At 36.4% G+C, this 14108-nt stretch overlaps 1 protein-coding gene across 1 annotated transcript in view; it reads left to right on the top strand.

Moving 5' to 3' along the window:
- SEC63 (SEC63 homolog, protein translocation regulator) overlaps window positions 1-14108 on the top strand; it is a 59712-nt gene that overhangs the window by 33785 nt on the left and 11819 nt on the right. Inside the window, exons 9-13 of the mRNA XM_048297449.1 lie at window positions 393-487; window positions 3778-3910; window positions 5061-5153; window positions 11150-11304; window positions 13098-13245. Of these exons, the coding sequence (XP_048153406.1) occupies window positions 393-487; window positions 3778-3910; window positions 5061-5153; window positions 11150-11304; window positions 13098-13245 (624 nt within the window). The remainder of the gene's footprint in view (window positions 1-392; window positions 488-3777; window positions 3911-5060; window positions 5154-11149; window positions 11305-13097; window positions 13246-14108) is intronic.

Genomic DNA, 14108 nt, shown 5'->3' with positions numbered 1-14108 from the left:
CTGTACACATTGTTGTGCTGCTGCAGGCACATGGATTGCTGAGAGGAATGGTTCTGTGAGCATGCAGAAGTAGTCAAACTGCTGTGCAGTGATGTCTGCTGGTCCTAATGAAGTCTAATTGTGTTTTTTTGAAGACATTTAGTGTCAAATGCTGAACTTGATACCATGCGAAATTGAGCCTTGAATGATCTCTTTTGTCTTGTGCCAGACATTGATTCCTGCCTCCTTTGCCCTGTGGCAGTAGTAACTTATCCATTAAGTCGAGAACATGGATATTCATAATTGTTGCGGGGAGGAATGGGAATAAATTTTATGGCGGAAGGTTCTGAAAAAATGAGTTGGTGGCTTAGGATGTTGACATTTTCTTTGTCTGACTCTAATTATCTTTGCAGGACTTATCATGGTTTTAGCAGGGGCATCTGAATTTGATCCTCAGTACAATAAAGATGCGACGAGCAGACCAGCAGACAACATCCAGATACCTCAGGTCAGTTATATCAAGAGCTGTTTTAACTGACCCCTTCAAGGGAAGAGGGAGACGTTGCTTTTAGGTGACCAGCTGACAGAATTCAAGTCGAATTCATAATTCTCCGGGCATTAACTTTGTAGGGAGGCAACTGTATCCCTTCAGAAATACGAATTAGAAACTAGACTTGATCTAAACTTTTTTAAAAGAAAAGATAACATGAACTGTGCTAATGCTTATTTTAAATTGAATTGGTTTAGTATATAGGCTGCTGCACTGGGCTTTTGGGGAGGGGTAAAGTAAATAAGAAATTAAAGTGTTAGTCTTTACAGATTTTGAGTATTGACATGAGGAGGTGATCACCATTTGATGTTCTTTTAAATCATTAACACAGATCTGGTGGAGTGTATTAACAGTAAAATGAAATTATTATCTGATGTCTGAATTAGTAATGTCTTTAAATATTGTAAAGATTCCTCCATGAATATCTGTTCCACTCTGGTTACCTTTTATATTCATTTCCATTCAGTGTTTCCAACAGAGATGCCATAAATGCATACTGTGGAAAATAATTATTACTAGCAGAGTTTTAGGAAGTCTTATTTATCAGAAGCTAACACTTTGATTTTAAGAAGTTTAAAGCACAGTATACAAAATGCTCCAATGAAAATGTTTTGAGTTGGCAAAAAGAGGGGGAATTAGTCTCACAGATTTAACCTTTGCATGCACATGATTAAATTTTCATGTTTTAAACATGACCTAAACGTAAGAGATATCTCAGTCTGTTTTCTTTTACTTAATTTTCTTTCTCTTTTATCATGTTGTGGACTTTATGAGTAGAAGATGAAATTGCAGTAAAGTGGGGTTTTTCAGCAATGGGAGCAAAAGGCTAGAAAAGATCACCTTGATCAATGGTTCTTCTCTCATGCTGTTGCCAGCATTGGCATTCTGCAAGCCCTTTTACATTTAATCATTCATTATTTAAAAGGCAGTCAAGCCTTCTGTAACCATATCCTGCTGAGAAGCTGTTCCAGAACTTGCTGTTCTAGTAATTAGAAGTCTTGTTTGTGACCAATTTATATCCTTGGTTTTTATCATCACTATTCTGGAGTCTAAATTATTCTTGCTGCGTGTATCCTTATGCATCTGTAGACAGAAGGAATAGCCCATTAGTTATCTTTTTGTCTTTATTTTGCTAAACTAGAAAAGCTGCTGTCTTTCATTCCTGTCTTTTCCAAAAGACTCATTTCCCCCCTCCTGCTGTGTGCTGAATGGGGTACTGTTCCCAGTTGATAGATTTCTAAATTCTACAGTATTTTTTATCTGCTTAGAATTGTCCATAGTATTCTATGTTAAGTCTTAACAATGCCTTAGTTGCACTACTGTTCTTGTATTTGTGCTGGGAATGACTTTGAGCATGCTCTTGTCCACAGCTGTTCTATATGGTGGTTTAGTACAACTAGAGTGGGAGCAGTAAGTTTTTGGGATTTTCCTGTTGGGGAAGATGAAACAGGAAAGCCTTGTAAATATGATTGCCTGACAAAAGATTTTGGGAATATGAAAACTACAGGCAACATCGAAATGAAAGCCACTTTTGAAATACCAAGTCTTAGTTACTGAACAACTAGAAAACAATGGTATGGCCACTGAAGTAATCCCCTCTTGATGGAACAATACCCTCTGCTTGCAAACAGGTCCAAGGGTCAGAGCAGACCCTACTAGCTCAGCAGAAGGGGTCCAAAGAGTAGTTTTTAGAAGTTAAGATGTAACACTCTATGGTAATATAAGAACTCTTATAGGCTGTATGTAAATGCTATAGGATTTGTATCTTGTATTAGATTGGTTAGTGACAATTAGAATATTCAGTACAGAAGATGATTTATTGTATTGTAACCAGGACTTCAGACATTCCTTTCTTTTCCTTACTTCCATTCCTTTCCTTACTCCTGCTCTTACTTCCACTTCTACTCTTGCTCTTACTCTTGCTCTTACACTCTCTCTCTCACCCGTTCACTCTCTTGCTCTCTTGGGCCTGCTCAGAGCTGAGTCTACCAGCTCTGAGCAGTGCCCCAATACCCACGCCCTTTTACAATAAACTGACTGTGTCCCGAGACCTGCCTATAGAGATCTCTCGTCTCCATCCGTCTCTGTCCCGACTGGACCCTGAACCCTTAACCTACATTTTCCTGTTGTAGATATCTCTTTTTTTCAGCTAACAGGTTCCCATCTCCAAGCTGTAGTGCATGACTTTGCATTTTATGACAGATTTTGTTCCCTTTCTAAAGGTCCAATAATAAGTGTCATCTGGGGTTTATTTTTTTGACTTTATGGCAGTACAGTTATTTGAAGCATCAATACAGAAGGGTATTGCTAATAACTTCTGCTTGTGTATCCTGCTTTTGGGGCCATGATCTTTGTTACCATTTTTCACAAAGTTCTCTTTTATAAGTTTTACTGCTCTTGGTTTGGGGTTACACCAGGATGTGCTTTTAAGAAACTTCTTGTCAGAAGATCTTTTTTTCAAGTGTGGGGAAAGACTGGTCAAAGGTTGGTGTAGCTTAGCTGTTGATACCCAAAGTTTTATTTTTGTCTTGAGATTTTGGAATTTTTATCTCTCCTCAGGTAACTTTTTGACCTAAAAAGTGAAGCTTCTGGACTGTGTACTGATGTTACTTTATCTGAGCTTCTGTTACTCAGACGTGTTTGAACTGTGGGTCTTGGTCCTGTGGGGATCAGGAAAGGTCATCCTGAATAAAGAACACCATGCTTTTTTCAAGCTAATGTGGTTTATATACAAGTTAAAATACTTGATCTTCAGCCCACTAGGGATTTCAGGCTTGTAAGCCTCCTTCCTGTTTTACCTGGAATTCTTCCTAGGGAAGTTTACTGTGTCTTAGATGGGTGAAGGTTCTCAAGGTGATGCTGTTGCTTGTGTATATTAAGTTCAATGTAAGTGCCTTAGAAATATGGTTGAATCTAGTAAACCTTGGCAATAAAATTAGATATTAAAAATACTTACCTGTCAATACAAATTTACTTATCACTACATAAGACAAGTTTCTTGAATGCAAATCTTTATGACCCCCTTGTTCCCACATTGAAAAAAGGCATATAAAGACACTTCTTAACTTTCTGGAGCTGGGTTTTAGATAAAAATGGCTAATGTTCACCTCTACAGAAATTTCCAAGGAAAAGTTACTTAAACTCTTCCTTTTGTGAACACACTTTTTTTTCCCTTGTGAACTGTTCTCCTGTATTTGCTTGTCTTTAGCAACAAAATAACTGTTTGTGTTTTAACTATTTTATTTTAGCTAATCAGAGAAATTGGTGGCATAAATTTAAAGAAGAATGAGCCTCCTCTCACCTGCCCTTACAGTCTGAAAGCCAGAGTTCTGCTGTTGACTCATCTTGCCCGGGTGCAAGTTCCTGAGGTCCTTGAAGAAGGTAGTGGCTTCTCCCCTAATCAGATATTACTGGGAACAGAGCAAGATGCTGCATGCTACACTGCTTTTGATTCTTGTCCTATAAGGAGTTGAATGGATCTCTGCTCAATAGTCTCTATTCAGGCTGCTTAGTTTTTCAACTTTAATGACCCTTTAGAACATTTACTTAGCATTTACTCGCTCTCCTGACAGCCCTGCAATACTGATATTTTACTTTTTAATGCTTTCGGCTGCAGATATGGCTTAGATAAATTGTTTTTGGTCTTTGTAATAGAATAAAAAGTTAAACGTGAAGTATATTTGCTTTTCAGAGCAAAGAAATCCAAGATCAGCATAATGCTGCTCTCTATAGCATTTCCATGTGTATTTATTTTTGGAGGTTTTTAGCCCAGTATGTGAAGTAAAGATGACAAGATTAGAACTTTAAATATCAGTTACCTGTGAGCTTCAGTTTGTGTTTTGGGATTTTTCATACTTGTAAATATTCAAACCAAAATGTTTCTAAATGCATTTCTTAAGTTTCAGTCATGAAAGACATAGTTTTAGGCTGACCAGCAAAGTTGAGATGGTCTACATTTTAATGGAAATTAAAAAAAAAACCCCAAAAAACCAAAAAACAACAAACCAGGGAAGATACTTTGCTTCAAATTTTTCACTTTCTTTCAAAAGAAAAACAATCCGTTTTAAAAAGTAATGAAAAATGTCTCATCTTTACTTAGTTACTGTTAGTATTTAGAACTTCACAGAACTGCATTCAAAAGAAGTTGGTACTTTACAAATAATGTTTTTTGCAGAACTGGTGATTCACTTAAAATTAAGAATTCTGGTTTTAACCTGTGATTACCTAAAGAATTCATGCAATATTAATATGGCTGATAAATTGTCTATGCCATCCTGTTGCTTCTTTTTAGATGGAGCTAATAAGTGTTGCTTCATTTGGTGTGGAAGCTGGTGTACAAAATTTGTTTCCTCTTAGAACTTGCATTTACCTGGTTTTTTTTTTTAAGGAATGTTACTAAAGTGGTGTTTTTGGTAATACAAGAATGAATAGAAGTGAAGACCATGCCATTTAATGGTCCAGTTCATGTGAACTGTCTGATTGTTTTTCCTAGAAGTAGTACAGCATAATTGCAGCCAGTTATATCTTGCAGATCAGCAGTTTATCCTCAAGAAGAGTCCTGCACTACTTCAAGAAATGATTAATGTGATCTGCCAGCTAATAATAATGGCTCGAAGCAGGGAAGGTAAGAAAAGAAACTGTATAATTAAACCCAGTAAATATGTTTCTTCATTGTGATACTTCATAAAGTCTTTGATTCTTGTGGGAAACTTAACCTGTGATATTTAGAAATGCCTAAATGCACTTTTGCTCTTTTTACTGTAATGAGAGAGTTCTCTGCTTTGAGGATTGAAATGCTGCTGCTGCCAGGCTCTGCTCTGAAATCCTGGGTATTTGTGTACTGCTTGTAATTTTTTGCAATTAAAATTTCTCCTTAACTGCATTTGAAAACCTTTTCTTGAAGATGTGATTCATTTTCAGTAGCAAGGCATTTAGTATAAGACTTGTGTTCTTTCCATTTGCACTTTTACAGTTTTTTCTCTCCTCTTATGAGTGCCTCTTGTTCTTTAGATCATTTCTTTGCCATTATTTCTTTGTATGTTGCTCATATTTCTCTGTTTCAGAATGCTATGCTCTTCAGCCTGCTGTGTAGTTTTATTCTGAACTTGTAGGGGCAGGTGCTTAGCTGTAATTGCCATAGAAATTATAATTTAATTGAAATATAATATTTAAGCTTTTATCTTTTCACTGTAAAAAGGCAATTACTCAGAAGATGCTTCCTTGCAGTGTAAGGAAGCAAAGACTTGGTTATCATTCATTTATTGCACCAAACATGGTCAAGGCATGTTTTTATGTCAAACTGGTGACCATTTTTTTGCTATCGAACAATACTTACTGTTTGATCTTTACTAGGCCAAAACTCCTTTAATGACCACTGATAACCTCCTAGTAAGAATGGTTTTGGGAAAGGTACTTCCCAGAACTGTTGCAAGTGGTGCTGGAAATTGTGCTACATAACAAAATAAAGTGTGAGAGGGGATATAAGCAGATAAGGATGTTGTGTGCTAGCTTAGATTTTTAAAATTTGGATAGTATTTTATAAAAAATACCTGAACCTCTGAGATACTGTAAAATAGTTCAAGGGTCTGAAAAATACCTTTTAAGATGGTCTATGTATGTATTAGTCAACTAACAAATAGTTGTTTTCTCTTGTGCATAATGAAACCAAAATAATACAGGCAGAAGATTTTTTCATGCAACAGAACCGGAAATCTTTGAAAAATGAGGAACATCTATAGTTCTTCTTGTAAAAGCTGAAATAGGATATGGAACAGAGTGCATAATATACTTTGCAACTTAAATGACCTTCAGGAAGCTGTATTCTTCTTCTCTAGTTCTGAATATAGAGAGATACTTTCTTAATTTGACAGTAAAATGATTATCTATAGATGTAGTATTCTTAATAAATTGCTTTGAAGTTCCAGAAAATTTAGATTTTAGCTTAAATTAAAACTAAAAAAAGGAAACAGTATTTTGAAATACAGTGGTGTAAACTAATTTTCCGTTAGCATGTGAAATGGTTATTTATAAACCAAATCTGAACAAGCTCTACTACTAACAATTTCCAGAGATTATCATTATCTCTTCCAGCCTCAAATCATTTCGTGAAAGCGGAAGGGAATTTATAGCTGTCATTATGTACAGTAGAAATTATTTCCCTAGATTTGGAAAAAAAGTAGGTATGTATCATAGGTATAGTTGGGGAGTTGTCTGGTATTTCTCTAACAGCTTTTCTCAAAACTATTTTCCAAAGTTTGAAAGTGGCAGTACCCAGAAATTTGTACCAAACAACCAAACATTTCCTCTTGCTTCTGTGCCAGTGCTCTGAGCACATGGTATTAAAGAGAAGGTGGTACCCAACAGTTGCCCATTAACAGCCAACAATAATGAAACTGGGGATTTCAAGGTAAACAGTTTCAGAATTTTGATCTTTGGTCTAAAGTGGAGTCACTGCTTTTACTACTTACTGCTTAGCAAATGTAATGCATTGACCCTGTTTTTGATGACTGTGCATGTAGAGAGAACTGTCTCACCCTGGGAAACAACTGGAAATTTTAAAGCTGGCATTGGTTTGGTTTTGTGTTACGTTTTTTTAAGATGAAGGAAATTGAAGTTAGGTATTGAGAATTTTGAGAGATTGCTTTGCTTAAGTTTGTATTTGTCACCATAATTTTAAGTGGCTTAAAACTTAACTGCAGTTGGTTTTGGGGTTAATTTTCACTTAAATCAACCTTGACACAGTAATTAAAATGATCACATGCTATAATTAGTCATAGATTTTCAGCAGTCCTGATCTGTGAAAGTACAAAGGTGATGGCATGTGTTAATACTATCTAAAGAAATATTTTGGGGACAAATTGTACTTTGTGAAACCTGAATTGATGGTGGGATGAGAAGCTCATTTTGTGCTGCATTTATGCCTTTCAAATATTCTGAAATGTTTTTGTTATTATTATTGATGCCATGAGGATTTTTTTGCCTTTTCTTTTATACCCCTTTTATACTTTTTTACAACTTCTGTATTCTTAGTGTTTTTAGCCTACATTCTTAGACTTGTTTGTCAAGTTAAGAGACTAAACATTTTAGAAGCTTCGTAGTTAAGGATCAAAATGCCCCCAGACCCCAAGGTCCTCTCCAAAACACATTTTGTAAACTAAGACAGAACCATCCAGGGGAAGGTTCTTGGGGAGGAGGGCTCACTCGAGCCTCTCCTTGGAGAATTTTTGATAGAGATGCTAATTAGTAAAACCTGTAATGTTAGACCAGATTTTTTGGGGGTGTGCATTGCAGGGTGCATTAAGGTGCATTCGACCTGGACGTGTGCACCTAAGGATCCTTAAAATAAATACCAAGGTAAAATCCCTTTTTCCCTTCTAACCATGTTTGAGTCTTGATTTTAAGACTAGGAAAAGGCATCATTATAAGCTTAATGTCTACAGCAATTCATGCTCACCTTGTAATCAGGTCTTTTGAAGAGAGATACTTGAGATGAATCTTCACAATCTTGGCACTTAGCTTTGCTTTGTGCCATCCCTTGCTTGCATCCATTTTTTTGTGGCAATTTAACTGATACCTGAGAACCAGCAAGTATAAATTATTTTCATGGCTTCCTTGAGATCATCCTTAAGTATGATAAGTAGATAGGTGCCTTGCCAAGTGAAGTGTTTGCTGCCAAAAACATGGAATGGGCTCCAGTAAGTGTCTCCAGAAGTTGGGCATCAGTTCAGCTGTCCAGTCAAAGCACATTCCTTAATTCAGGTTGGAAGCTGCAGTGTAATGAAGAGGTTGTGGCTTGACCTAGGTATATGCCAGTCCTTCACAAGCAACTAAAATTTGCATTTAAATTTGTGATTGACTACTTAAATGTCATATGTTGGGTTTAAACTGAAAGAGGGTGGGTTTAGATAAGAAATTCTTTGCTGGTGAGGGTGGGGAGGCACTGGAACAGGTTTCCCAGAGAAGCTGTGGATGCCCCATCCTTGGAAGTTCAGGGCTGGGTTGAATGAGGCTTTGAGCAACCTGGTCTAGTGGAGGGTGTCCCTACCCAGGGCAGGGGGTTGGAACTAGATGATATTTGAGGTCAATGCAAAGCATTTTATGATTCTGTATTTTTGGTCAATTTTGTAACCTTAGATTAAAGGTCATCTTGTATTGTGCAATTTGACAATCAGAAGCTGTCAAAATAGGTACAGCAATGGCATTAATTTTATGGTGGGGCATTTGGAGGATGTTAAAAGCTATGCTGTCCTCAGGTCCAGTCTCAGGGAGTACAAAGACCCTGTGTTCTTTTCAGGAAACCAAAATAATACTTTCCAACTTTAAAATATTTTTCTACTGTCATATAGATGATGAGTCAATCCTTCAAGAAAGAGAATATTTTCTATTCTCACTAGTGCTCTGTGGCTGTTTTCTATTCTCACTAGTGCTCTGTGGTCTCAAAGCTCTAGATGAATTTCCTGCAAAAGTCAGTTTGTCAGAGATTATTTAGGATTCTTTTATTGACTTGGTTTGCAGTGTGTTTTTTTAACTTAAAAAAATCCTGTGACTTTGCTTAGCAGCAGCAGCCAAGAAAATTACAGGGGAGGTGGAAGCTGGGTGAAATGGAAAGTAAATGTGGTGTTATTTGGTTGGGACATTAATCTTTCCATTACTACTTTTTCTTTAAAGGTTGAAGTTACATCTTTCTTAGTTACCTGTCTAGCCAGGTAGTTCCATTTGTGTGTTATATTTCTCTTTGCATTGCATATAATTGTCACATGTCCTCCCATGTAATTTGATTTGATAGCTGATGATATTTATAGCTTGGTGTAATTAGTGAAGAAACAGACAATTTGAAGGGGAAAGGGGCAGGTGAAGCAGAGGGAAGAGTGATCTTTCATGTGCAGTTAATATGCCCTCATAGCTGCTTAGAAATTTGCAGCAAGATAGTGAGTGGTGTAAAGGAAGCAGCAAACATACTGAAGACACCAAATTCGTGGGGGGGTTTTTTTGGTCAAACTTACTACCTTTTCGTATTTCCTCTGTTAAATGTTCTAAAATTAATTTAAACTTGCTTTTTATCAAAATGCAAGGTAAGTGTTTAGCAGTTGTAGCTTTGGTACCCTTTTGTTCAGGTGCAGGTTATAGCCTGTCTGCCTTCTCACCCAGGTGTAAGCAATCCTGCTTTTATCTGCATCTCTCACTGCCTTGACAGCGTGGTCAGCTGGGTCACACAGCCCTAGCAGAGTGGCCACAGTCCTTCTGACCACTTGTCTAATCAATCTCTTGAGAGATACCTCTGTGCCCCTGTTGTAGTGTCCCAAATACACATACTTGTATACATACGTATCTGTGTATGTACCCAAAGATACTTGTGTTCACACATTTATATGTTTATGTGCAGAATATACCTGTTACAGTCAAGGTAGTCAAAGGCTGATTGTTTCTCAGAAAAGATTTTAAAGTGTAGGAGAAAGCATAGGGATTCTTAAATGAAGTAGCAGGCATCATAAATTGCAGGTGCCTTCCATAATACCTGTTGAAAATGGCTTTCAGTTCTTTGATGTGCCACATATAAGTTCAGAAAAAGATTTAAGTAACTTAAGTTCCTTTTGGCTCTTTGAAGAGGATCTGAACATATTTTTTTGTTTCATGGTAAAGCATTGCCAGTTCTGGACTTGCAGCAGCTCTTGAGCTGCAGGGGAATTCTGAAATGAGTTCTCTAAACAGGGTTTATGAGAAGTTTTATTTATGAATGAATGGTTGTCAACATTATGTTGCAGTTTATGTTGCAGTTTGTGTCTGCTTTGCTTTTTCGTTTCTTTGCAGATGTGATGAGTATTAAATTACTAAGTGGGGTTTTTTGGTTTTTTTTTTTCCTTTTGCTCTGTTCTGGCTAAGACTTTTTCTCCTTATAATCATTTTAATTATGAGAGTGTAGGCCTTTTTGCACTTTAGAATATGAAAAGAATTGTAGGCAATTTCTAAAAGAAAAGTCAAATAGGTGTTTGCGCAGACACCCCTTTTAACCATTAAGTTTATTTATAAAAGTCATGCATTTCGTATTTTTACAGCTCTTCTTACTGCCTTCTAACATAATATGGTCTGCTTAGCTTCAATTATAAATATAGTTTTTTCTTGCATGTGATAGGCTCCTACCTAGTATGTTCATTTCTCAAGATGAAAATATTATAAATAATGTATTATGTTGTAAAAGATTAATGTTTAATGATAAACTATATTAAATGATATGCTAAACACGTTATACAGACACACACATACATAAAACATACAAATTTTGTTTGGTTTGATGCTGCATTTTTAAAACTGAATTGGAGTTTTTGTCTATAATAATTACATAGATACATTGTGCAGTTGTTGTTCCCTGAGGCAATGTTAGATGGAAGTCTCCCTTAGTGTTCAGCTGTGACATCCTAAATAGAGGGAAGAAAATGTCTGCTGGTCTGTGTGGCTGGAGTGAGAGCAAGAAGGCTGCCCAGTTAATTATACTGAGCATTTAAAGATGTCTCTTTCTTTTGCTTTGTGGACTGGAAATAAGGTTTTCTGTAATACAAGTATACATTGGAAAAGTATAAAGAAAAAAAAATTAAAAATTATGTGTTTTGTTTCATTCTCCCCAAGAAAGGGAGTTCCGTGCTCCATCTTTGGGATCTTTGGAAAATTGCATGAAGCTTTCCCAGATGACAGTCCAGGGACTTCAGCAGTTCAAGTGTCCCCTGTTACAGCTGCCTCACATTGAAGAGGACAATCTTAGGAGAGTTTCCAATCATAAAAAGGTATAAAAATACAAATGATACTGGGTAACCTCTTAAAATGCTGTCTGCTACTTCTTTTACCTATCTGCGGCTAAGGAAGCAAGGTCATGAATTAACTAAGAGAATAAAAATAGATTTATTTTTCAGGAATTCAATACAATACTCCTAGGTGTTCTCTCTACTTTTGGTTTCTTTAAAGTCCATCTCAGTTAGGAGGTGGGGATTAAGATCAGAGATCTGGTAAGTGTAAATAAGTGTAAAAGATCATTCTGTGTTGACTTAACAAACAATAGGAACAGTTTCTTTCCTATTACAATGTACTATCTACTATTTAATATTCTTCCAGAATGTGTGGGGAATATCCTATTGGGACTTTCTTTTTGGGGAAGGGGGGGTGGGGGAGGGTTGTTTGGCTTTACATGGTTCTTAATCTACTTTGATAGAAAATATATTTTGGAAGCTTACACACATGAGTTCATAAAAGAAAAAAAATAATCAGTTACTATGGGAAGCATTTCAGGTTTTGTGATCCTTTGTGTGAAAGGCTGTGTCTTACAAAGCTTTTGCTACGTAACTGTAGTCGGGTAAGTGATGGTATCTGTAGACTTTAGGGACAAAAAAGAGTAGTCTTGTCTGAATACCTGCATGTGTTTCTTCATTCTGTTTCACCAGCTGTCTTTGTATTCAAACCTGCTTGTTCGTTCGAGTCTAGTATATCTTCTGGGAGTGCCTGGTTAGAAACAGCATTTCCTTCTACTGGAAGCTGTTGACTTTTCTGCTAGTTCTATTATAGTGGTTAATATGGATCAATCTTGAAAATATTATTTTTATCTGATGGCAATTTTGTTAGCTTTAACTACAGCCTTAGGGGGTGTTTAAATGCTCCTGTGTTAGTGTGAAGACTAAGAATAAACATTCTAGAAGATGCTAGTTCATGAAATATTCAAGTGGTCATATCCTTTGGATAACGTAAAAGAGTCTCTTACAGGTATCATTAAAGACTTTTAAAATCCAGTCTTAAACTACAGGGAACATATGAGAAAATAAGGAATTTTAAATGTATTTTTTGTCATGTGCGTTGTCACTAAGTAGAAAACTGAAGAATTTGGCTATGATATAATCCCACCTCTCTTTGCTATAAAAGAGGGAAGAAACCAGTTTTTTAGGCTAATTTGTACAGGATTCACATGCATTGAGTTCTTCAAAAATACAGTGCCCTAGACTGGCAGTATGATCAGTCTACGTGGATGCATGAAATTGTTTTTAATAAAGTACATGCATTTATAATGCTGAGGTAATCAAGTATTCAAATCTGTTTGTTTTATCCTTTTAGCTCTGCTCTGCAAATCTTAAAATGTGTGGATTTAGATTTGTTTGCAATTCAGTACAAAAAAAATCCCTAAACTCGTATTTGGTTGTTTCTGCTAATGGAAGTCTCAAAGCACTGAAGTACTCTATCTAAATAAAAACCCTACCAGGAAGATTTCTTGGCTCAACTTCTTGGAAAACTTGGCTGAAATAACAAATTTGTAAGAAACTATAAAGTACCATTTCTAAGGGGTGACATACTAAGGAACACACCAATGTTCAAAGCAGTGCTGTTGAGTAGGTTTGAGTGCAACCTCTTTGGTTTATTGTTTCTCAAAACATACGCTTGCTAGTTTCCCAAAGCGTGGGGTTTTTAACATGAACAAATGTAATGGTGTGTATGTATTAGTAACATGTGGGGACACCAATGATGCATTATTAAGAGTTTATTTGTGGACTATGTTCTGTGCTACCATGTGGCTTCCTTTCTTCTTTTTTTATTTCAGTATAAAATCAAAACTATTCAGGATTTGGTGAGTTTGAAAGGCTCAGATCGTCGCAATTTATTGCACTTCCTAGAAGATAAGAAATATGAAGAAGTTATGGCTGTCCTTGGCAGCTTTCCATATGTCACTATGGATATAAAACCACAGGGTGAGTGGGAAGTCCTTTTGTTCTGTGTATGTCACTCTTCTGACATTTTAATAGTCTGCTGGCAGTAAGCTTTTGGAGGATGCTGAAACACAACTCATTGCTATTTATGTATTTATGTGGCCTGGAAATTGCATACTTCTTTGGAGTGGTGGGGTCTCGTACATGAGAGTTACAGTCTGAGGAGATAAAGTACATTGAAACATTCCATGGATTCCCAAGCCAGCAGTAGTTTCTCATACAGGAGCTTATCTGGTATTTCGTCTTTTGATTTTAATATTTCATGAGCAATGTGGAATTTTTGTTGAAATACCACTTTTATTAGCTGTCTTAAACAGTTACGCTTATTCTAGAATTTACGCTCAGCCTTCTCCAGCATGTAGAGTCCTTTGTGAGATTTTTGAGTTGGAGATCCTGATGACTAAATATTCATGAGTTCCTTTGTGATAATTCTTGTATAGTTTTTATATCTGGCAGAATTTGTCTGAGCTATGCTTAGCTACCTTTTGTGTGCACCATTTCAATGAATGTATAATGGTCTTCGTCTCTGAAAATTAAGTATATTGTTAAGCAGTTCCTGTTAGACAGCCTTGCAGTGGGAAGTGAATTGGTTCTGTGGTCTCCTTTTGTTTGTAGAAGAACAGTGCTAGTAAATGTGTGATATTTGAAAGGTTGTTCTAATTCTTGTTTCTAGTTTATATTGTCATTGTGATAGCAATGATCACATTCAAAATGTGATCTGCTTTGTTTCGGTAGCCTGATTGTAATTTGGCTTATGTGTAGTCCCCTGTGAGAAGCAAGTGTTAGAGGAAATATCTGTTAAGGAAGCAAATGTTTGCTAATCTTGGTGTTTCTAAATGTTATTT

The sequence above is a fragment of the Corvus hawaiiensis genome, chromosome 3, assembly GCF_020740725.1.
Source record: "Corvus hawaiiensis isolate bCorHaw1 chromosome 3, bCorHaw1.pri.cur, whole genome shotgun sequence".
NCBI lineage: Eukaryota > Metazoa > Chordata > Aves > Passeriformes > Corvidae > Corvus > Corvus hawaiiensis.
The sequence above is the reverse complement of the archived record's forward strand: the minus strand, read 5'-3'. Positions and strand labels throughout refer to the sequence as shown.